The sequence below is a fragment of the Pristiophorus japonicus genome, unplaced genomic scaffold (genome assembly GCF_044704955.1).
Source record: "Pristiophorus japonicus isolate sPriJap1 unplaced genomic scaffold, sPriJap1.hap1 HAP1_SCAFFOLD_1675, whole genome shotgun sequence".
In the NCBI taxonomy this organism is placed as follows: domain Eukaryota; kingdom Metazoa; phylum Chordata; class Chondrichthyes; family Pristiophoridae; genus Pristiophorus; species Pristiophorus japonicus.
Window position 1 is genome coordinate 1 of NW_027251357.1, and position 24,590 is coordinate 24,590.

Consider the following 24,590-nt stretch of genomic DNA (forward strand, 5'->3'; position numbering starts at 1 on the left):
CCCCCCCCCCCCCCCCCCCCCCCCCCTTCTCCTCTCCCCCCCCCCCCCTCTCCTCTCCCCCCCCCCCCTCCCCTCCCCCCCCCCCCCCCTCTCCTCTCCCACCCCCCCCCCCTCCCTCTCCTCTCCCCCCCCCCCCCCCCCTCTCCTCTTCCCCCCCCCCCCCCCCCCTCCCCCGTCTCGGCAGCCAGACCAGTCGCTAAACCCGTCCTATAGACCGCAGCGCGAGTGGTTATTAGCCTGCTCCGGGATCACTGGCCTCACATCATCTGCTACGGTCAGCCTCGATCACACAGGACTCACAGCACAAACACGCCATTGGGCCCCACCGCTCCGTGCCAGTGTTTACATTCCACACCAGCCTCCTCCCACCCCTCTTCATCTCACCCCATCACCATCTCCCCCTATTGCTTTCTCCCTCATGTACTTACCTAGCTTCATCTTAAATGTATCTGCTATTCACCTCAATCACATCCCGTGGCAGCGAGTTCCACATTTCACTCTCTGGGCCCCCGCCCCTCGGGGAGGGTGTATCAGCCTCGGAGGGTGGGGGCAGATTCCCCAGACTGATACCCGGGGCTGAGAGGGTTAAATCCCGAGGGCAGGTTGCACAGACTGGGCCTGTGTTCCCTCGAGTGTAGAAGATTATGGGCGATCTGATCGAGGGGTTTACGATGATTAAAGAAATCGATGGGGGGCGGGGGGATCGAGAGAAACCATTCCCTCTGGTGGGGGGGGGGAGGAGTCCAGAACAAGGGGCAGGACCTTAAAATTATAGCCCGGCCGTTCAGGGGTGATGTCAGGAAACACAAAGGGCAGTGGGAATCTGGGACTCTCTCTTTCCCCCAAAAAGCTGTGAATGTTGGGGGTCAGTTGGAGTTTTGAAGACCGTGATCCATAGGGCAGAAATTGCGTCGGGGCGATAACTTTCCAGGGAGCTCAAGAGTATCGGCAGACGGTAAACGATTTGATTCTGCCGGGAAATTCAGTTTTAGCGCTCCAAGAGGGAAGCGGAGCGATGATGAGCGGCGAGAGATCGTGGCGGAGGAGCGGCGAGAGATCGTGGCGGAGGAGCGGCGAGAGATCGTGGCGGAGGAGCGGCGAGAGATCGTGGCGGAGGTGAGGCAAATGAGGGTATGGGGCCCAGAAGAGGCGAGCCCACACTGCGATATGTGTGCGTACTAGGTCAGTGCAGCAGAGCAGGTCTCCAATCATCCTGGTTAACCCTTGCCACTGGATAAAGACCTCGCTCTGTCAAGCCCGTGTGGTGGCTGGTGTGCAACGGTCACCCCACGTTAAAACAATCCACGCACAGGCATCTTCCACCCCCTCAATTGGAGTTCAGGACTGGAACATCGGGTCCTTCATTGAAACATCTGTGAACTCTCGTGGAAGCAAGTCATCCTCGTTCGAGGGACCGCCTATGATGATGGAGCGTTAAATCAAGCGCTAACCACTTCCCTTCGAGCGCTGAAGGGAGTGAGGGGGTGGGGCGCGGAGCGATGTTCGTGGGGTATGGGCAGGGCGATGTTGGGGGGGTATGGGCAGGGCGATGTTGGGGGGGTATGGGCAGGGCGATGTTCGGGGGGGGTATGGGCAGGGCGATGTTCGGGGGGGTATGGGCAGGGCGATGTTGGGGGGGTATGGGCAGGGCGATGTTGGGGGGGGGGGTATGGGCAGGGCGATGTTGGGGGGGGGGGTATGGGCAGGGCGATGTTGGGGGGGGGGGTATGGGCAGGGCGATGTTGGGGGGGTATGGGCAGGGCGATGTTGGGGGGGGGTATGGGCAGGGCGATGTTTGGGGGTGTATGGGCAGGGCGATGTTGGGGGGGTATGGGCAGGGCGATGTACGGGGGGGTATGGGAAGGGCTCGGAGCGATGTTCAGGGGGGTATGGGCAGGGCGATGGGGGGAGGGTATGGGCAGGCAATGTTCGGGGGGGTATGGGCAGGGCAAGCGCTGCCTTCGGTACAGGCTGCTCCCCTCCCTTACAGGGAAGGGCCAGTGTTGGGGGTGATTGAATCCTCGGACTGTTTCTGTTGGTGCCTCGGGTCCTCTGCTACTCGCTCAGCAACCCCAAGCGCTCTGAGAGAGTGCGGGGCTGAGCAGTTGTGGGGGTGGCAAAAGAAAGCGGGAGGCAGCAGACTGTAGAGATGAATACATTTTGCCCAACCTGACCACCGCTGCCTTTAAATATCGCTCCCTGCGAGGCCAGTCGAGGCGACAATGCCTCCTGCAGCTGCCGTTGTTGACGCCGAACGATGCTGCTGGGATCGAATATCACATCCAGGGCACTGCGCACTTTACATCACGGGGCGCTAGAGAGTGAGGCCATAAGTTCACGGGCGTTGGTGTATACACCGCGTCCAGTCGGTAACCCCTTACCGACCGCCCGCAGATGCTAACGGGAGGCGCACACCAGGCCAATTTCTCCCACGTAGAATTTTGCTGGGTAAGGGGACCGAGGGGCATGGAGTCACGGCGGGTAAATGGAGTTTGAGGTGCAGATCAGCCATGGTCTGATGGAATGGCAGAGCAGGCACAAGCGACTGAACGGCCTCCTCCTGTTCACATCTTCCTAGGGAAGTTTAATTGAGGAGTTCAAAGTTATCAGGGGTTTTGACAGAGTAAACAAGGAGAAACAGTCCCCAGGGGGCAGGAGGGTGGGTAACCCGAGCGACACGGATTGACGATAATCGGCGATGGAACCAGAGGGGGAGATGGGGAGAATGTGTTTACCCAGCGAGTTGTTGTGATCGGGAACGCGCTGCCTGAAAGGGCGGCGGGAGCAGATTCAATAGTGACTTTCAAACGGGAATTGGATCAATACTTTAAGGGGGAAATATGTGCAGAATGTTGGGGAAGAGCGGGGGGAGTGGGACTGATTGGATCGCTCTGTCACAGAACCGGCACAGCACGGGCTCGATGACTCCTGAGCTGTATCGGTCTCAGTCTGTTCCACAAGAAAGGTCACACTTATAGCCACCACCTGATCTCATTCTTACACAATCCCACCCAACTGTTGCCATACAGCTTTTAACACCCACCAGAGAAGGACAGTACCTGCGGCAGTACAGCACTCCCTCAGCACCCTCTGACTCGGTACCATGGGAGTGGGTTATTCTACTTCCGTTGGCCTCACCTGGAATATTGTGTTCAGTTTTGTTCTCCGAATCTGAGGAAGGACATTCTTGCTCTTGAGGGAGTGCAGCGAAGGTTCACCAGACTGATTCCCGGGATGGCAGAACTGACATATGAGGAGAGACTGGATCGACTGGGCCTTTATTCACTGGAGTTTAGAAGGATGAGGGGGGATCTCATAGAAACATATAAAATTTTGACGGGACTGGACAGGTTAGATGCAGGAAGAATGTTCTTGATGTTGGGGAAGTCCAGAACCAGGAGACACAGTCTAAGGATAAGGGGTACGCCATTTAGGGCTGAGATGAGGAGAAACTTCTTCACTCGGAGAGTTGTTAACCTGTGGAATTCCCTGCCGCAGAAAGTTGTTGATGCCAGTTCATTGGATATATTCAAGAGGGAGTTAGATATGGCCCTTACGGCTAAAGAGATGGAAGGAAAGCAGGAAAGGGGTACTGAGGTGAATGATCAGCCATGATCTTATTGAATGGCGGTGCAGACTCGAAGGGCCGAATGGCCTACTCCTGCACCTATTTTCTATGTTTCTATGTTTAATTTTCTCTCCCATTTCATCTGTGCCGTCCATCACTGAGAGTGGGGTGAATGCTCAGTGCATCTTTTAATTCTCGGGATGTGAGCGTCGCTGGCCAGGCCGGCATTTATTGCCCATCCCTAATTGCCCCTTGAGAAGGTGGTGGTGAGCCGCCTTCTTGAACCGCTGCAGTCCGTGTGGTGAAGGTGCTCCCACAGTGCTGTTAGGGAGGGAGTTCCAGGATTGTGACCCAGCGACGATGAAGGAACGGCCGATATATTCCCAAGTCGGGATGGTGTGTGACTGGGAGGGGAACGTGGAGGTGGTGGTGTTCCCATGGACCTGCTGCCCTTGTCCTTCTAGGTGGTAGAGGTGGCGGGTTTGGGAGGTGCTGCCGAAGAAGCCTTGGCGAGTTGCTGCAGTGCATCTTGTAGATGGTGCACACTGCAGCCAGGGGGCGCCGGTGGTGGAGGGAGTGAATGTTGAAGGTGGTGGGTAGCGTGCCCATCAAGCGGGGCTGCTTTGTCCTGGATGGTGTCGAGCTTCTCGAGATCCTGATAGGCAGGAGCCCAGAGCAGGGTGAATTTCGGGTGCCCCCTCCCCCACCCGTGGTTTCACGATCCCGATAATAACTCTTCCTCTTCCACTTCCCAGGTTCTTCATTATGTGGAAAAGCCCAGCACCTTTGTCAGTGACATCATCAACTGTGGGATTTACCTGTTCACGCCGGACATTTTCCAGCACATTGGGGAAGTCTTCAGGAAAAATCAGCAGGACTTCTCCATGTGAGTACATCGAAGGTACAAGGAGTTTGCCCGTCGTATAAACCGTTTCACCATTCGTACCCTGCCCGTCAGCAACAACGTGCTCGGGGGTGTGTTGGGAGGGGGTGGGATGGGGGTTGGGGGAGGAGGTGGGATGGGGTGGGGAGAGGGAGAGGGAGAGGGAGGGGGTGGCGTAGGTTCAAGCCCCACTCCAGAGACTGAGAAATAGAAGAGGTGACCATTCAGCCCATCGCACTGATTGACAGAGCGATCCAATTGGTCCGATTTAACTGGCCCTTTAAGCTGCGTGGACGGGAATGGTAGCTCAGTGGTTATATTACCGGGCCAGTTACCAGGGGCCTGGGCTAATGATCCGGAGACACCAGTTCAAATCCCACCACGGCAGCTGGGGAATTTAAATTCAGTTAATTAAATAAATCTGGAATAAAAAGTTAGTGTCAGTAATGGTGACCAGGAAACTACCGGATTGTCGTAAAAACCCGTCTTGTTCACTAATGTCCTTTTAAGGAGGGAAATCTGGCCGATGTATGTCTCACTCAGTGTGATTCCAGACCCACTACCCTCTGAGTATCACCACACGGACTGCAGCAGTTCAAGAAGGCGGCTCACCACCACCTTCTCAAGGGGCAATTAGGGATGGGCAATAAATGCCGGCCTTGCCCACATTCTCTGAATGAATAAACACAAAATTCCCTTTCTAGTATTTATTCAATTCCCTGTTGGAGGGGTAGTACTGAGGGAGCGCCGCACTGTGGGAGGGGCAGTACTGAGGGAGTGCTGCACTGTCGGAGGGGCAGTACTGAGGGAGTGCCGCACTGTCGCAGGGGCAGTACTGAGGGAGTGCTGCACTGTCGGAGGGGCAGTACTGAGGGAGCGCCGCACTGTCGGAGGGGCAGTACTGAGGGAGTGCTGCACTGTCAGAGGGGCAGTACTGAGGGAGAGCCACACTGTCGGAGGGGCAGTACTGAGGGAGTGCCGCACTGTCGGAGGGGCAGTACTGAGGGAGTGCCACACTGTCGGAGGGGCAGTACTGAGGGAGTGCCGCACTGTCGGAGGGGCAGTACTGAGGGAGTGCCGCACTGTCGGAGGGGCAGTACTGAGGGAGAGCCGCACTGTCGGAGGGGCAGTACTGAGGGAGTGCCGCACTGTCGGAGGGGCAGTACTGAGGGAGAGCCGCACTGTCGGAGGGGCAGTACTGAGGGAGAGCCGCACTGTCGGAGGGGCAGTACTGAGGGAGAGCCGCACTGTCGGAGGGGCAGTACTGAGGGAGTGCCACACTGTCAGAGGGGCAGTACTGAGGGAGAGCCGGACTGTTGGAGGCGACGTCTTTCAGATGAGATGTTAAACTGAGACCCCTGATGTCCTCTCGGGTGGATGTAAAAGATCCCATAGGACCATTGGAAGAAGAGCAGGGGCGTTCTCCCCGTTGTCCTGGGCCAATATTTATCCCTTAATCAACATCACTAAAAAAAACAGATTATCAGGTCAATTATCACATTGCTGTTTGTGGGAGCTTGCTGTGTGCAAATTGGCTGCCGCGTTTCCCATGTTAGAACATTGAGTGCACTTCAAATGTACGTCATTGGCTGTAAAGCGCTTTGGGATGTCCTGAGGTGGTGTATGGTGCTATACAAATGCACATCTTTCTTTGTATTGCAAACCTTGCTCATGGTACAGATCAACTGCACTCATATAAAGGGTCTGTCACAGAGTAATACTTCACCGCCAGCCCCTAAAACAGGGTGTATACCCCATTATAAATCGATTGAGCTCCGAGATTCTGCCTGGAGAAGGAGTTAGTGCTTTGATACAACTCAGGAGTTTGCTCTGCCACCTCACAGGGCAGTTAGGAGCCAACCACGCTGGTTTGGGACTGGAGTCAGCTATAGGCCCAGACCGGGTAAGGATGCAGGTTTCCTACCCTAAATCATCATCATAGGCAGTCCCTCGGAATCAAGGAAGACTTGTTTCCACTCTTAAAATGAGTCCTTAGGTGGCTGAACAGTCCATTACGAGAACCACAGTCCCTGTTACAGGTGGGACAGACAGACGTTGAGGGAAGGGGTGGGTGGGACTGGTTTGCCGCACGCTCCTTCCGCTGCCTGCGCTTGGTTTCTGCATGCTCTCGGCGATGAGACTCGAGGAGCTCAGCGCCCTCCCAGATGCTCTTCCTCCACTTAGGGCGGTCTTTGGCCAGGGACTCCCAGGTGTCAGTGGGGATGTTGCACTTTTATCAGGGAGGCTTTGAGGGTGTCCTTGTAACGTTTCCTCTGCTGACCTTTGGCTCGTTTGCTGTGAAGGAGTTCCGAATAGAGCGCTTGCTTTGGGGGTCTCGTGTCTGGCATGCGAACAATGTGGCCCTGCCCAGCGGAGCTGATCGAGTGTGGTCAGTGCTTCAATGCTGGGGATGTTGGCCTGGTCGAGGACGCTAACGTTGGTGCATCTGTCCTCCCAGGGGATTTGCAGGATCTTGCGGAGACATCGTTGGTGGTATCTCTCCAGTGACGAGCTGTCTGCTATACGTTGGAACAAAGGAACATTGGTGAACCCGTTGGGTTTTTTACGACAATCCGACAGCTTCATGGTCACTTTTACTGAGACCGGATTTTTAGTTTTAGAATTTTTTGAACAGAATTTAAGTTCTCAAACTGTCTTGGTGGGATTTGAACTCACGTTCTCTGGATCACCAGTCCAGGTCTCTGGATCACCAGTCCAGGTCTGTGGATCACTAGTCCAGGGTCTGTGGATCACTAGTCCGGGTCTGTGGATCACCAGTCCAGGTCTGTGGATCACCAGTCCAGGTCTGTGGATCACCAGTCCAGGTCTGTGGATCACCAGTCCAGGGTCTGTGGATCACTAGTCCAGGTCTGTGGATCACTAGTCCAGGTCTGTGGATCACTAGTCCAGGTCTGTGGATCACTAGTCCAGGGTCTGTGGATCACTAGTCCAGGTCTGTGGATCACTAGTCCAGGTCTGTGGATCACCAGTCCAGGTCTGTGGATCACCAGTCCAGGGTCTGTGGATCACCAGTCCAGGTCTGTGGATCACTAGTCCAGGGTCTGTGGATCACCAGTCCAGGTCTGTGGATCACCAGTCCAGGGTCTGTGGATCACCAGTCCAGGTCTGTGGATCACCAGTCCAGGTCTGTGGATCACTAGTCCAGGGTCTGTGGATCACCAGTCCAGGTCTGTGGATCACCAGTCCAGGTCTGTGGATCACTAGTCCAGGTCTGTGGATCACTAGTCCAGGTCTGTGGATCACCAGTCCAGGTCTGTGGATCACTAGTCCAGGTCTGTGGATCACTAGTCCAGGGTCTGTGGATCACCAGTCCGGGGTCTGTGGATCACCAGTCCAGGGTCTGTGGATCACCAGTCCAGGGTCTGTGGATCACTAGTCCAGGTCTGTGGATCACTAGTCCAGGGTCTGTGGATCACCAGTCCAGGTCTGTGGATCACCAGTCCAGGTCTGTGGATCACCAGTCCAGGTCTGTGGATCACCAGTCCAGGTCTGTGGATCACTAGTCCAGGGTCTGTGGATCACTAGTCCAGGGTCTGTGGATCACCAGTCCAGGTCTGTGGATCACCAGTCCAGGTCTGTGGATCACCAGTCCAGGTCTGTGGATCACCAGTCCAGGTCTGTGGATCACCAGTCCAGGTCTGTGGATCACTAGTCCAGGGTCTGTGGATCACCAGTCCAGGTCTGTGGATCACTAGTCCAGGGTCTGTGGATCACCAGTCCAGGTCTGTGGATCACCAGTCCAGGGTCTGTGGATCACCAGTACAGGTCTGTGGATCACCAGTCCAGGTCTGTGGATCACTAGTCCAGGGTCTGTGGATCACCAGTCCAGGGTCTGTGGATCACCAGTCCAGGGTCTGTGGATCACCAGTCCAGGTCTGTGGATCACCAGTCCAGGGTCTGTGGATCACTAGTCCAGGTCTGTGGATCACCAGTCCAGGGTCTGTGGATCACTAGTCCAGGGTCTGTGGATCACTAGTCCAGGGTCTGTGGATCACTAGTCCAGGGTCTGTGGATCACTAGTCCAGGGTCTGTGGATCACTAGTCCAGGGTCTGTGGATCACTAGTCCAGGGTCTGTGGATCACTAGTCCAGGTCTGTGGATCACCAGTCCGGGGTCTGTGGATCACTAGTCCAGGGTCTGTGGATCACTAGTCCAGGGTCTGTGGATCACTAGTCCAGGGTCTGTGGATCACTAGTCCAGGTCTGTGGATCACCAGTCCAGGGTCTGTGGATCACTAGTCCAGGGTCTGTGGATCACTAGTCCAGGGTCTGTGGATCACTAGTCCAGGGTCTGTGGATCACTAGTCCGGGGTCTGTGGATCACCAGTCCGGGGTCTGTGGATCACTAGTCCGGGGTCTGTGGATCACTAGTCCGGGGTCTGTGGATCACCGGTCCGGGGTCTGTGGATCACCGGTCCGGGGTCTGTGGATCACCGGTCCGGGGTCTGTGGATCACCGGTCCAGGGTCTGTGGATCACCGGTCCGGGGTCTGTGGATCACCGGTCCGGGGTCTGTGGATCACCGGTCCGGGGTCTGTGGATCACCAGTCCGGGGTCTGTGGATCACCGGTCCGGGGTCTGTGGATCACCGGTCCAGGGTCTGTGGATCACCGGTCCGTGGCCGGTGGATCACCGGTCCGTGGCCGGTGGATCACCGGTCCGGGGTCTGTGGATCACCAGTCCGGGGTCTGTGGATCACCGGTCCGGGGTCTGTGGATCACCGGTCCGGGGCCTGTGGATCACCAGTCCGGGGTCTGTGGATCACCGGTCCGGGGTCTGTGGATCACCGGTCCGGGGCCGGTGGATCACCAGTCCGGGGCCTGTGGATCACCGGTCCGGGGTCTGTGGATCACCGGTCCAGGGTCTGTGGATCACCAGTCCGGGGTCTGTGGATCACCAGTCCGGGGTCTGTGGATCACCGGTCCAGGGTCTGTGGATCACCGGTCCGGGGTCTGTGGATCACCGGTCCGGGGTCTGTGGATCACCGGTCCAGGGTCTGTGGATCACCGGTCCAGGGTCTGTGGATCACCAGTCCAGGGTCTGTGGATCACCAGTCCGGGGTCTGTGGATCACCGGTCCGGGGTCTGTGGATCACCGGTCCGTGGCCGGTGGATCACTAGTCCGGGGTCTGTGGATCACCGGTCCGTGGCCGGTGGATCACCGGTCCAGGCCGGTGGATCACTAGTCCAGTACCATGAGCACAGCACTGGTGGAAACTGCAACTTCGATGCAGAATTCCGTGGTGACGTCCGGCGGGATCCTCGTGTCCGGTGGGCATGTCTGCCACCTTCCACACTCCCATCCCGCATCGTACGGGTTGTGTGAGCCCATAAAATGGAGCCCCCCGAATGGGACTAACCCCCCCCCCCCCCGCCTCTACGAACTGGGAGAAAGCAGGTTACGTTCACGGAAGGAGAGTTCACATCGCTGCCTGTCCGACTGTCAGCCCATCCTTCCACTGCTGTTCCCCAAGGGCAGAGGGAAGCTACAGAAACAATCACCTCCCCTTGCCCCAGTTTGTTATGCCTGCTCCGTGCATCAGCAGCTCTGATCATCACTCCCGCCTTCCCCCCCGACATCTGTGTACAGGAGGCATGTCTGTATTTTACCATGGCTATCTCTCGTTACTCATCTCTTTTCTTTCTTTCCCGGTTGTGCCTTCTTTACTTCCGTCTGCCCCACTCTCAGGTATTCCTATGTTGGGTAAGTTTGACTGTGGTAGTGTAGTGTGCTCTTTAGGTCTTGCTAATCCGAATACCTTCCCATCCAGGACAAGCCTCCCTTTTACTGCGTAACTGAAAGAATGTACATCATTCATCAGAACTCCCATTAACAACAACGAGAACTTTGATTTATATAGCGCCTTTAACGTAGTGAAACGTCCCAAGGCGCTTCAAAGAAGTATTATGTGATAAAAATTTGACACCCGAGGCGTATGAGTAGCAATTAGGGCAGGTGACCAAAAGCTTGGTCAAAGAAGTCGGTTTTAAGGAGCGTCTTGAAGGAGGAAAGAGAGGTGGAGAGGTTTAGGGAGGGAGTTCCAGAGCTTGGAACCCAGGCAGCTGAAGGCACAGCCACCGATGGTGGAGCGATTATAATCAGGGATGTTCAGAGGGGCAGAATTAGAGGAGCGCAGATATCTCGGGGGCTTGTGGGGCTGGAGGAGATTACAGAGATAGGGAGGGGCGAGGGCCATGAAGGGATTTGTAAACAAGGATGAGAATTTTGAGATCGAGGCGTTGCTTAACCGGGAGCCAATGTAGGTCAGCGATCACGGGGCGATGGGTGAACGGGACTTGGTGCGAGTTAGGACACGGGGCACAGTTGGTGATGGGTGAGCGGGACTTGGTGCGCGTTAGGACACGGGGCACAGTTGGTGATGGGTGAGAGGGACTTGGTGCAAGTTAGGACACGGGGCACAGGGGTTGATGGGTGAGTGGGACTTGGTACAAGTTAGGACACGCGTCAGTGAGCACAGGGGATGATCAGTGAGCGAGACTCGGTGTGAGTTAGGACACGGGGCACAGTTGGTGATGGGTGAGCGGGACTTGGTGCGCGTTAGGACACGGGGCACAGTTGGTGATGGGTGAGCGGGACTTGGTGCGAGTTAGGACACGCGTCAGTGAGCACAGGGGATGATCAGTGAGCGGGACTCGGGGCGAGTTAGGACACGGGGCAGTGAGTACGGGGTAATGGGTGAGTGGGACTCGGTGCGAGTTAGGATACGGGGCAGTGAGTACGGGGTGATAGGTGAGTGGGATTTCGTGCGAGTTAGGACACGAGGCAGTGAGCACGGGGTGATGGGTGAGTGGGATTTGGTGCGAGTTAGGACACGGGGCAGTGAGCACGGGGTGATGGGTGAGTGGGATTTCGTGCGAGTTAGGACACGAGGCAGTGAGCACGGGGTGATGGGTGAGTGGGATTCGGTGGAAAGATATCTTGGCTTTGGAAGAGCAGATAGATTTAAGGGTCCAAGTACAAACTAGTGGATGGGTACAAAAAATAATTAAAAAGGCTAATGGGATGTTGGCCTTTATCACAAGAGGGCTGAAATACAAAGAGGTGGAAGTGATGTTACAGCTTATACCGAGCTCGGGTCAGACCCCATCTGGGGTCACTGCTTCCAGTTCTGGCCCCCGCCCCTCGGGGAGGGTGTATCAGCCTCGGAGGGGTGGGGGGACAGATTCACCAGACTGATACCCGGGCCTAAAAGGCAAGAAATATAGAAACAGACAGCTTCTACAGGTATATAAAAAGGAAAAGAGTGGCTAAAGTAAATGTTGGTCCCTTAGAGGATGAGACTGGGGATTTAATAATGGGGAACAGGGAAATGGCAGAGACGTTGAACAAATATTTTGTATCGATCTCCACTGTAGAAGACACTAAAAGCATCCCAATAGTGGATAATCAAGGGGCTATAGGGAGGGAGGAACTTAATACAATCACTATCACTAATGAAGTAGTACTTGGTAAAATAATGGGACTAAAGGTGGACAAGTCCCCTGGAGCTGATGGCTTGCATCCTAGGGTCTTAAAAGAACTGGCTGCAGAGATAGTGGATGCATTGGTTGTAATCTACCAAAATTCCCTGGATTCTGGAGTGGTCCCAGCAGATAGGCAAATGTAACGCCCCTATTTAAAAAAGGAGGCAGACAAAAAGCAGGAAACTATAGACCAGTTAGCCTAATATCTGTGGTTGGGAAAATGTTGGAGTCCATTATTAAGGAAGCAGTAGTGGGACATTTGGAAAAGCATAATTCAATCAAGCAGAGTCCGCATGGATTTATGAAAGGGAAATCATGTTTGAAAAATTTTCTGGAGTTCTTTGAGGATGTAATGAGCAGGGTGGATACAGGGGAACCAGTGGATGTGGTGTATTTGGATTTCCAGAAGGCATTCGATAAGGTGCCACATAAAAGGTTACTGTACAAGATAAAAGTTCACGGGGTCGGGGGTAATATATTAGCATGGATAGAGGATTGGCTAACGAACAGAAAACAGCGTCGGGATAAATATCCCAAGTTTGCTCTTACAAAGATGGGAAAGCAATTTATGAGGACGACACAAAAAATCTGCAAAGGGATATAGACAGGCTAAGTGAGTGGGCAAAAATTTGGCAGATGGAGTATAATGTGGGAAAGTGTGAGGTTATCCCCTTTGGCAGAAAAAATAGAAAAGCAAATTATAATTTTAATGGAGAAAAATTGCAAAGTGCTGCAGTACAGAGGGACCTGGGGGTCCTTGTGCATGAAACGTTAGTACGCAGGCACAGCAAGTGATCAGGAAGGCCAATGGAATGTTGGCCTTTATTGCAAGGGGGATGGAGTATAAAAGCAGAGAAGTCCAGTACAGGGTATTGGTGAGGCCACACCTGGAGTACTGCGTACAGTTTTGGTCTCCGTACTTAAGGAAGGATATACTTACATTGGAGGCTGTTCAGAGAAGGTTCACTCGGTTGATTCCGGGGATGAGGGGGTTGACTTATGAGGAAAGGTTGAGCAGGTTGGGCCTCTACTCATTGGAGTTCAGAAGAATGAGAGGTGATCTTACTGAAATATATAAGACAATAAGGGGGCTTGACAAGGTGGATGCAGAGAGGATATTTCCACTCATTGTTTCAGAATAAGGGGTCGCCGATTTAAAACTGAGATGAGGAGAAATTTCTTCCCTGAGGGTTGTAAAGCCGTGGAATTCTCTGCCCCAGAGAGCTGTGGAGGCTGGGGCATTGAATATATTTAAGGTGGAGATAGACAGATTTTTGAGTGATAAGGGAGTCAAGGGTTATGGGGAGCGGGCAGGGAAGTGGAGCTGAGTCCATGATCAGATCAGCCATGATCTTATTAAATGGCGGAGCAGGCTCGAGGGGCTGTATCATAGAATCATAGAAATTTACAGCACGGAAGGAGGCCATTTCAGCCCATTGTGTCCGCGCCGGCCGACCAAGAGCTATCCAACCTAATCCCACTTTCCAGCTCTGGGTCCGTAGCCTTGTGGGTTACGGCACTTCAGGTGCAAATCCAAGTACTTTTTAAATGTGGTGAGGGTTTCTGCCTCTACCACCCTTTCAGGCAGTGAGTTCCAGACCCCCACCAACCTCTGGGTGAAACATAGAAACATAGAAAATAGGTGCAGGAGTAGGCCATTCGGCCCTTCGAGCCTGCACCGCCATTCAATAAGTTCATGGCTGAACATGCAACTTCAGTACCCCATTCCTGCTTTCTCACCATACCCCTTGATTCCCCGAGTAGTAAGGACTTCATCTAACTCCTTTTTGAATATATTTAGTGAATTGGCCTCAACAACTTTCTGTGGTAGAGAATTCCACAGGTTCACCACTCTCTGGGTGAAGAAGTTTCTCCTCATCTCGGTCCTAAATGGCTTCCCCCTTATCCTCAGACTGTGACCCCTGGTGAAGATATTTCCCCTCAAATCCCCTCTAAACCTCCCCTATGCCCCCTGGTTGTTGACCCTTCTGCCAAAGGAAACAGGTCCTTCCTATCCACTCTATCCAGGCCCCTTATAATTTTATACATCTCAATCAGGTCTCCCCTCAGCCTCCTCTGTTCCAAAGAAAACAGACCCAGCATCTCCAATCTTTCCTCACAGCCAAAATTCTCCAGTCCAGGCAACATTCTTGTAAATCTCCTCTTTACTCTCTCCGGTGCAATCACATCTTTCCTGTAATGTGGTGACCAGAACTGCACGCAGTACTCCAGCTGTGGCCTAACCAGTGTTTTATACAGTTCAAGCATAACCCCCCTGCTCTTGTATTCTATGCGTCGACCAATGAAGGCAAGTGTTCCATATGCCTTCTTAACCACCTTATCTACCTGGCCTGCTACTTTCAGGGATCTGTGGACCTGCACTCCAAGGTCCCTTTGTTCATCTACACTTCAGTGCCCTACCGTTTAATGTGTATTCCCTTGCCTTGTTAGACCTCCCCAAATGCATTACCTCACACTTATCCGGATTGAATTCTATTTGCCACTGTTCTGCCCACCTGACCAGTACATCGATATCTTCCTGCAGTCCGCAGCTTTCTTCTTCAATATCAACCACTCGGCCTATTTTAGTTTCATCTGCAAACTTCTTAATCATACCCCCGACATTCAAGTCCAAGTCATTGATCTATACCACAAAAAACAAGGGACCCAGCACTGAGCCCTGCGGAACCCCACTGGATACAGCCTTCCAGTCACAAAGACACCCATCAACCATTACCCTTTGCTTCCTGCCTCTGAGCCAATATTGATTGCAACTTGCTTTGGATCCAAATGGCCTACTCCTGCTCCCATTTCGGTTCTTCGATTCCGAGGCCAGGCTGCACAGACTGGGCTTGTATTCCCTCGAGTGTGGAAGATTAGGGAGTGATCTAATCGAGGTGTATAGGATGATTAAAGGATTTGATTGATAGGGTAGATAAAAGCCATTGCCCCCAGGACAGTGTGGGGGCAGAACCTTAAAATTAGAGCCAGGCCGTTCAGGGGTGAAATCACAAAGCACTTCTTCACACAAAGGGCAGTGGGAATCTGGAATATGGAACCAAGGCGGGTAGATGGAGTTAAGATATCGATCAGCCACGATCTGATTAAATGACGGAACTGGCTTGAGGGGCAGAATGGCCTCCCGTGTTCCATCAAGCAGCAGGCCTTAGTCCTTCAGGCTAGCTGTTCTGCTGTCCCAGGGGCAGATCATGGACCTGATGACACTCGCATCCAGTCTCTGTTCCTCCGAGATCCTTGTCTGCCCACCGTACTCACCCGTCTCCTCAGCTAACCTGTCTCCTTTTCTGACTCCCTTGCTCTGTGTGTCTGTCTCTCTGAACTGTATGTGTATTTTTCTTTTATGTGTGTGTATGTCAGTCTCTCTCTATTGCTTACTCCATCCTGTTTTCAAAAGAACATAAGAAGTAGGAGCAGGAGTCGGCCATACGGCCCCTCGAGTCTGCTCCACCATTTAATACGATCATGGCTGATCTGATCATGGACTCGGCTCCACTTCCCCGCCCACTCCTCATAACCCCTTATCCCCTTATCGTTTAAGAAACTGTCTATTTCTGTCTTAAATTTATTCAATGTCCCTGATTCCACAGCTCTCTGAGGCAGCGAATTCCACAGATTTACAACCCTCAGAGAAAAAATTCCTCCTCATCTCAGTTTTAAATGGGCGGCCCCTTTATTCTAAGACCATGCCCCCTAGTTCTAGTCTCCCCTATCAGTGGAAACATCCTCTCTGCATCCACCTTGTCAAGCCCCCTCATAATCTTATATGTTTCGATAAGATCACCGCTCATTCTCTGAATTCCAATGAGAAGAAGCCCAACCTACTCAACCTTTCCTCATAAGTCAACTCCCTCATCTCTGGAATCAACCGAGTGAATTTTCTTTGAACTGCCTCCAAAAATGTATATCCGATCGTAAATATGGAAACCAAAACTGCACACAGTATTCCAGGTGTGGCCTCACCAATACCCCGTGTAACTGTAGCAAGACTTCCCTGCTTTTATACTCCATCCCCTTTGCAATAAAGGCCAAGATACCATTGGCCTTCCTGATCACTTGCTGTACCTGCATACTAACCTTTTGTGTTTCATGTACAAGTACCCCCAGGTCCCGCTGTACTGCGGCACTTTGCAATCTTTCTCCATTTAAATAATAACTTGCTCTTTGATTTTTTTCTGCCAAATTTTTGCCCACTCACTTAGTCTGTCTATATCCTTTTGCAGATTTTTTGTGCTTCCTCCCATCTTTGTATCGTCAGCAAACTTGGCTACATTACACTCAGTCCCTTCTTCCAAGTCGTTAATATAGGTTGGGCGGGGCTTTCTCTCTCATTCAGTCTTGTTGTTTTCTCTCACCTTTGTTCTGATTCTCAATGTTTTCATTTCTCTCTGACTCTACCTCTCTCTGACTGTATCTCTTCCTTCGCTCCACCATCGGCGGCCTGGGCCCTAATCTCTAGAATTCCCCCCGTAAACCTCTCCTCCTTTAAGATGCTCGTTAAAACCTACTTCATCTGTCTTAATATCTTCTTAAGTGGCTCGATGTTGAGCTCTGTCTGAAGTGCCTCGGGATGTTTTACTGCAGTAAATGAGTATGTTCTGTCTTCCTCTCTCTGTCTCTCTCTGTCTCTCCTCTCTCTGTCCTCTCTCTCTGTCTCTCTCTCTCTCTCTCCTCTCTCTCTCTCTCTCTCTCTCTCTCTCTCCTCTCTCTCTGTCTCTTTCTCTCTCAGTCTGTCTGTCTCTCTCGATCTGCCTGTCTGTCTCTCTCTCTCTCTCTCTGTCTCTGTCTCTCTCTCTCTGTCTCTGTCTCTCTCTCTCTCTCTCTCTCTCTCTCTGTCTATTTCTGTCTCTGCCTCTCTCTGTGTGTCTGTCTCTGTCTGTCTGTCTATCTAAGTCTGTCTCTCTCTATGTCTCCCCCCTCGCTGTATGTCTCCCTCTCTCTGTCTCTCTCTCTCTCTCTCTCTCTCACATAGTCTGTCTCTCTCTCTCTCTGTCTCTCAGTCTGTCTCTCTCTCGCTGTCTGTCTCTCTCTCTCTGCGCCCCTTTCTCTCTCGCTATCATTCCCTTTCCCGCCTATGTGTGACTACCTGCCCCGTGGCCGTGCCTGGATGGGAAGCTGTTGAGACCTGTAGTTGTTGCATGCTCTGCCTGGTTGAATGGAATAGTTGTAGTTTGGCATGCAATGCCTTGCAGCAAGTAGGCGGGATATTGAAATCCGGGAACAGAATACCAACAAATGTGGGCAAAGCCCAAGATCAGTAACATCATTACATCGTCCGAGGGCACCTGTAATTCGATCCAAGCTTTGTGTCTGAGAGCTGACGGCAGCAGTGTGAGCGGGGCTGAGATAACTGGGCCCAGTGTGGGGGCGGGGGGGGGAGGGAGGGAGGGAGATACTGAGGGGGAGGGGGGGGTGACCTGGTGAGTGATACTGGGCCCAGTGTGGGGGGGGCAGATTGTTACTGGGGTCCCTACACTGGGGCTCACGCCCGTGTTTGTTGCTGTCGATGTTACCACGCTTGTGCCCCCAGTGCATCTTGCTATGAGTGCGTGTGAGAGGGTCACCGGTTCTTCATTTGCCTCTCGCTCACCCTCGTTCTTTTCCCTAGTCACCTCTGATCCCTCCCGCAGGGTGGCTGGAAGCCCGGAGTTTCAGACTCTGGGTCGCTCTGCATCGTCGCTTTTGGGTGACCTAAGCCCCCCAGGTTCATGAAACGGACATCCCCTCCCTCCCCACACAGTCTGCGGGAGCTCAGTGCCTCGTGCATGTAATGTCCTTGACCCGGGTCAGAGGTCAGCGTTCGGGCCAGGGGCCCTCCGTACTGCGGGACTGTGGTGCTCTCCCGATACAGGCGATCCACATCCTCCACCTCCCTTACCCCGACTCGTAATCGGGGGTATGTGAGCAATGCAAGGCCACCGAAGGCTGGCTCGGGAGGGGTGGGCGGGGAAGGGGAGTGCCAGGAGGGGGTGAAGGCCCTATTGTGGTTTCCAATCACAAGTCAGTGCAACTGGTCAGAGAGTCGTATCTCTGAGGCCTGGCTGCACAAGTGTGACCCCAGGAGAGGGTGTGGCGTCTTGACAGATTCCTGCTCTTGCAGAGAGGAGAGCTCCAATGGCTGGCAGCGGGCCGAGGTTATCCGCCTGGAGCAAGACATCTTCACCACCCTGGCTGGGCACGGCTCCCTCTACATCTACAGAACCGACGGCTTCTGGAGTCAGATCAAGTCAGCTGGGTGAGCAGGGGCTGGGGGGGAAGGGGGCGCTGGGGGGGGGGAAGGGGGCGCTGGGGGGAGGGAAGGGGGCGCTGGGGGGAGGGGGTGCTGGGGGGAAGGGGGCGCTGGGGGGAGGGGGTGCTGGGGGAGGAGGGAGGGGACGCGCGGGGGGAGGGGGCGCTGGGGGGGGAGGGAATGTTGGGGGGGCGGGGGACGCTGGGCAGCGGGGGAGGGGGGTCGGTGGGGGTGGGGTGGGGTGGAGTCGATCAGGGGGTGAGGTGGAGAGGGTTCGGGGGGTGGGGGGGTGGGGTGGGGTGAGGGGGAGCGCCGCTCCTGGACAGCCGGGCCGGTAAGCAGGAAGAGTCACAGAAGCTCATGTCACAGTAAAGCTTTCTCGGTCCGCAGGTCTGCCATCTATGCCAACCGATTGTACCTGAACCAATACCGAACGACCCACCCAGACAGGCTAGCCATTGATGGGCAAGGGGGGCCCAGAATCCTAGGTATGTGTCTTCAGCAACGGCAACTTGCCTTCATATAACACCCTTAACGTAGTGAAAGGTCCCAGGGCGCTCCACTAGAGTGATTATCACCGAGCCACCTGCCATATTAGGACAGTTGATCAAAAGGGTTGGTCAAACGTCGGTTTTAAGGAGCACCTTAAAGGAGGAGAGTTCGAGAGGCGGAGAGGTTTAGGGGGGATTTCCAGGACATAGGGCCCAGCCAATGGTGGAGTGATGGAAATCAGGGATGCACAAGAGGCCAGAATTGGGGGAGTGCAGAGATCTCGGCAGGGCGGTGGGGGTTACAGAGAGAGGGAGGGGTGAGGCTGTGGAGGGATTTGAACACAAGGACAACATGAATCGATGCCTATGAGAAATAATGTGGAGGCTGGGACAGGGTGTGTGTGGGGAGGGGGGCTTGGACAGGGTGTGTGGGGGGGGGAGCTGGGACAGGGTGTGTGGGGGGGGGGGGGCTTGGACAGGGTGTGTGGGGGGGGGAGCTGGGACAGGGTGTGTGGGGGGGGGGGGGCTCAGGGCCTGGGACAGGGTGTGTGGGGGGGTGTGCTGGGACAGGGTGTGTGGGGGGGACAGCTGGGACAGGGTGTGTGGGGGGGTGTGCTGGGACAGGGTGTGTGGGGGGGGGGGGGGGGTTTGGACAGGGTGTGTGGGGGGGGAGCTGGGACAGGGTGTGTGGGGGGGGGGGCTCAGGGCCTGGGACAGGGTGTGTGAGGGGGGGGGGTCTTGGACAGGGTGTGTGGGAAGGGGGGAGGGGGAGCTGGGACAGGGTGTGTGGGGGGTAGCTGGGACAGGGTGTGGTATGGAGGGGGGGGAGCTGGGACAGGGTGTGTGAGGGAGGCGTCTTGGACAGGGTGTGGGGAGCTGGGACATGGTGTGGGGGGGGGGGTGAGCTGGGACAGGGTGGGGGGGTGCTGGGACATGGTGTGGGGGGGGGTGAGCTGGGACAGGGTGTGTGGGGGGTTGGGCTGGGACAGGGTGTGGGGGGGCTGGGACAGGGTGTGTGGGGGGGCTGGGACAGGGTGTGTGGGGGGGCTGGGACAGGGTGTGTGGGGGGTTGGGCTGGGACAGGGTGTGGGGGGGCTGGGACAGGGTGTGGGGGGGCTGGGACAGGGTGTGTGGGGGGTTGGGCTGGGACAGGGTGTGTGGGGGCTGGGACAGGGTGTGTGGGGGGTTGGGCTGGGACAGGGTGTGGGGGGGCTGGGACAGGGTGTGGGGGGTTGGGCTGGGACAGGGTGTGGGGGGTTGGGCTGGGACAGGGTGGGGGGGGGTTGGGCTGGGACAGGGTGTGGGGGGTTGGGCTGGGACAGGGTGTGGGGGGTTGGGCTGGGACAGGGTGGGGGGGGGCTGGGACAGGGTGTGGGGGGTTGGGCTGGGACAGGGTGTGGGGGGTTGGGCTGGGACAGGGTGTGGGGGGTTGGGCTGGGACAGGGTGTGGGGGGGCTGGGACAGGGTGTGTGGGGGGGGGCTGGGACAGGTGTGGGGGGTTGGGCTGGGACAGGGTGTGGGGGGGGGGGCTGGGACAGGGTGTGTGGGGGGTTGGGCTGGGACAGGGTGTGGGGGGTTGGGCTGGGACAGGGTGTGGGGGGGGTGGGCTGGGACAGGGTGTGGGGGGTTGGGCTGGGACAGGGTGTGGGGGGGGGGGGGTGTGTGGGGTGGGGGGGGCTGGGACAGGGTGTGGGGGGTGCTCGGGAGCGTGATACTTGATTGTAATTCCGTCTCTGGTCCCTTTGTGAACAGGTAATGTTTATATCCACCCAACAGCAACCATCGACCCCACAGCCGTGGTGAGTATTCTTCGACAGACATGTTTGGCGATCACGGAACGATACAGCCCAGGGCAAGGCGGGGGGGCCAGTGCTGTGCCGGCTCTGTGACAGAGCGATCCAATCAGTCCCACTCCCCCCACCCTTCCCCCACAGCCCGGCACATTTCCCCTTCCAGTACTGATCCAATTCCCGTTTGAAAGTTACTATTGAATCTGCTCCCACCGCCCTTTCAGGCAGCACGTTCCCGATCACAACAACTCGCTGCGTAAACACATTCTCCCCATCTCCCCCTCTGGTTCCATCGCCGATTATCGTCAATCTGTGTCCCTCTGGTTACCACCCCCCCTCCCCCCGCCACAGTCCCTCCATCTCAGGCCCCTGTTGTCCAGGCTGATGTTGCCTGTTGTAACGTATGCACCTGTGAGTGCTCTCTACGCCGGAGTCCTCCCTCCATTTATTGGGGACTTGGCCTGGAGGGTGTTGCACGGAGCAGTCCCGTGCAATAGGTTTTTAAGTTGGTTCACGGACTCACAGGCCGCCTGTAATTTCTGCGGTCTGGAGGAATCCGTGTTTACGTAGAGTGTGCGAGGTTGCAGCCCCTTTTCCATTATTTGAAGGGGCTGCTCCTTAATTTCTGCCCGCACTTTAGTCCCACACTCCTGATCTTTGGGCACCCTGTGCGGAGGGGAGCGGGCAGGTCGGAAGGCCTCCTCGTGGGACTGCTCCTGGGCACGGCCAAGGGGGCCGTCAGCCGGTCCAGGCAGCGGGCGGTCGAGGGGGTCGTTCAGCCCGACTGCCTGCCTCTCTGGAGATGGAGCACGCGGTGTCCACCGGTACGCTCGCGGCCTTCCGCGAGAGGTGGGCGCCGGAGGGACTGGAGTGCATCATCACCCCCGGCAACCAAATTTTAATTTGATTTAAATTGTTGGTCAACAGTTAATTTTGTCAGTTAATTGTCAGGTTTCAGTGTGTCCTCAAAAAAGGAGAACTTGATTTAAAAGTTTTGCAAAAAAAAATAGTTGTAGAGTTGGGAGTGGCTGAGCCAGTCACGTGATGTTCACTAGACTCAATAAAACCCCGGCCAGTTGGGTTCAGGGGATCCACGATGGGGCAGGTGGTTGTGAGCCTGGTGGATGAACTGGTAATGTGTCGTGTGATTGTTAAACCTTTTGCTAACAAACCAACAAGTTCTTAAGAATTCACAGCAACACATTGCTATTAAGTAAAGAACCTATGAAGCAAATACATTACACCCAAGTTTCTCACATCTGTCCACAGCTGGGTCCCAACGTCACCATCAGTATGGGGGTGACAATCGGAGCTGGAGTCCGCGTCCGAGAGTCCATCATCTTACACGGAGCCTCACTGCAGGTAGCGCCGAGCTCAAAACGTCGGCAGCACCGAGCACGCGTTCCACCGGCCACATCGGTGGGGAGGGGGGGCATGGTGCGGGGAGAGAGGGGGAGGGGCACGCTGCGAGGGGGTCTCGGAGGGAGGGGGCGGAGGCACGGTGATGAAGGAGTGGAAGGGGGGGGGGGGCACAGTCTGGGGAGAGAGGGGGGAGGGCCACACTGCGAGGGGGTCTCTGAGGGAGGGGGGGGTGCATGGTCCGCGGGGAGTTGGAGGAGGGGAGGGGGGGCACGGGGGAGGGGGAGGTGGGCATGAAGCGGGGGGAGGGGGTGCTGGGGGTGGGGGAGAGGGGCGGTGGGGACACGGCTTGGGGGCGGGTGTCGCCGGGTCCCGGCCCTGGCGCATTCACTCACCTTCCCTTGTTTACAGGATCACAGCTGTGTGCTGAACTGCATTGTGGGCTGGGACAGCTCCATCGGGAAATGGTCGCGAGTCGAGGGAACTCCCAGTGACCCCAATCCCAACGACCCGCACGCCAAGATCGACAGCGAAACACTCTTCAGTGACGGGAAACTCAATCCCTCCATAACCATCCTCGGTAAGACCGGGCCGTGTGAGTGAGAGATCGGAGGGGGAAGAGGGCGAGGGCAAATGTGTGAAACGGAGGGGGGGGGGGGGGGAGTGTGGGCGAGAGCGAGGGCGACGGAGGGTGAGGGCGACAGCAACGGAGGGTTTCCTCACACACTCCCTCAGCACTGCCCCCTGGAGTGTCGGCCTGGATTACAGCCTCGGTCTCTGGAGTGGGCCTTGAAATCCATGACCTTTGTCCTCGGGGATGAGTGCTGTCCCTCCCCCCCCCCGAGCCCAGGGCTGACACTACTCTGTGCCTCGGCTCGCAGTGGAACAGAGTTTAAGACAGTAATGTAGGCACCTGTGAGCAGCTCACCGGTTGGTCGAGGTGCTGAGATGGGAGTGGCTTAGCCAGTCACGTGATGCTCACAAGACTCAATCAATCCGCAGCCAGTTGGGTTCGGGGGATCCACGATGGGGCGGGTGGTTGAGAGTCTGGTGGGCGAACCGGTAATACGTCATGTGATTGTTAAACCTTTGATAATAAACCAACTAGTTCTTAATAGCAAAGTGTTGCAATAAACTCTGAAGCAAATACATTCCAGTTGTGACGCTGTGTCCTCTCTGCAGGCTGCAACGTTAGTATTCCTGCCGAGGTCATCATCCTCAACTCCATCGTCCTTCCTCACAAGGAGCTGAACCGGAGCTTCAAGAACCAGATCATCCTGTAGTCCTGGAGTCCTGGCTCATCGCTCACCCTGCTGGCCGAGGGCCGCTCTCCTTCTCAGGTCTTTCCTCACCACGGAGATTAAGTTCTTTATTTTCATTGCGCTATTTTCGAGATATCTATAAATCTATTCACAGGATATTAAAGTACAACGACTGGAAATGGTTTTTGGGACAATCAGCCCATGTACACTCTCCCCTATCACAGACCCTCATCATCATCATAGGAAGTCCCTCGGAACCGAGGAAGACTTGCTTCCACTCTTAGCATAAGTTCTTAGGTGGCTGAACAGTCCAATACGAGAGCCACAGTGCCTGTCACAGGTGGGACAGACAGTGGTTGAGGGAAGGGGTGGGTGGGACAGGTTTGCCGCACGCTCCTTCCGCTGCCTGCGCTTGGTTTCTGCACGCTCTCGGCGACGAGACTCGAGGTGCTCAGCGCCCTCCCGGATGCACTTCCTCCACTTAGGGCGGACTGGTCTTTGGCCAGGGACTCCCAGCTGTCGGTGGGGATGTTGCACTTTATCAGGGAGGCTTTGAGGGTGTCCCTGTAACGTTTCCGCTGCCCACCTTTGGCTCGTTTGCCGTGAAGGAGTTCTGAGTAGAGCGCTTGCTTTGGGAGTCTCGTGTCTGGCATGCGGACAATGTGGCCTGCCCAGCAGAGCTGGTCGAGTGTGGTCAGTGCTTCGATGCTGGGGATGTTGGCCTGGACGACGACGCTAATGTTTGTGCGTCTGTCCTCCCAGGGGATTTGCAGGATCTTATGAAGACATTGCTGGCGGTATTTCTCCAGCGACTTGAGGTGTCTACTGTACATGGTCCATATCTCTGAGCTGCACAGGAGGGTGGGTATTACTACAGCCCTGTAGACCATGAGCTTGGGGACAGTTTTGAGGGCCTGGTCTTCAAATATTCTTTTCCTCAGACGGCCATAGGCCGCACTGGAGGCGGTGTTGGATGTCATCATCAATGCCTGCTCTTGTTGAAAAGAGGCTCCCAAGATAGGGGAAGTGGTCCACGTTGTCCAGGGCTATGCCATGGATCTTGATGTTTGGGGGGGGCAGTGCTGTGTGGAGAGGACAGGCTGGTGTAGGACCTCTGTCTTAATAATGTTTATAACGTAAGGCTGATGCTTTCATACGCTCGGTAAATACGTCGACTATATCCTGGAGTTCAGCCTCTGTGTGTGCGCAGATGCAGGCGTCATCCGCGTACTGTACCTCGACGACAGAGGTTGGGGTGGTCTTGGACCTGGCCTGGAGATGGTGAAGGTTGAACAGCTTCCGACTGGTTCTGTAGTTTAGCTCCACTCCAGTGGGGAAGCTTGTTGACTGTGAGGTGAAGCATAGCAGCGAGGAAGATTGAGAGGGTTGGGGGCGATGACACAGCCCTGTTTGACCCCAGACTGGACATGAACTGCATCTGTGATGGATCCGTTGGTAAGGATTACAGCCTGCATGTCGTCGTGGAG

At 55.3% G+C, this 24,590-nt stretch overlaps 1 protein-coding gene across 1 annotated transcript; it reads left to right on the top strand.

Moving 5' to 3' along the window:
- Window positions 1-4,230: 4,230 nt before the first annotated feature.
- On the top strand, window positions 4,231-23,282 carry LOC139243280 (mannose-1-phosphate guanylyltransferase regulatory subunit alpha-A-like; the record flags this gene model as incomplete). The annotated part of the gene is made up of 7 exons (XM_070870749.1): window positions 4,231-4,454; window positions 18,073-18,207; window positions 18,592-18,689; window positions 20,445-20,491; window positions 21,752-21,844; window positions 22,253-22,421; window positions 23,024-23,282. Coding segments are annotated over 7 exons (867 nt in total), but the record flags the coding sequence as incomplete, so codon positions are not given.
- Window positions 23,283-24,590: the final 1,308 nt, after the last annotated feature.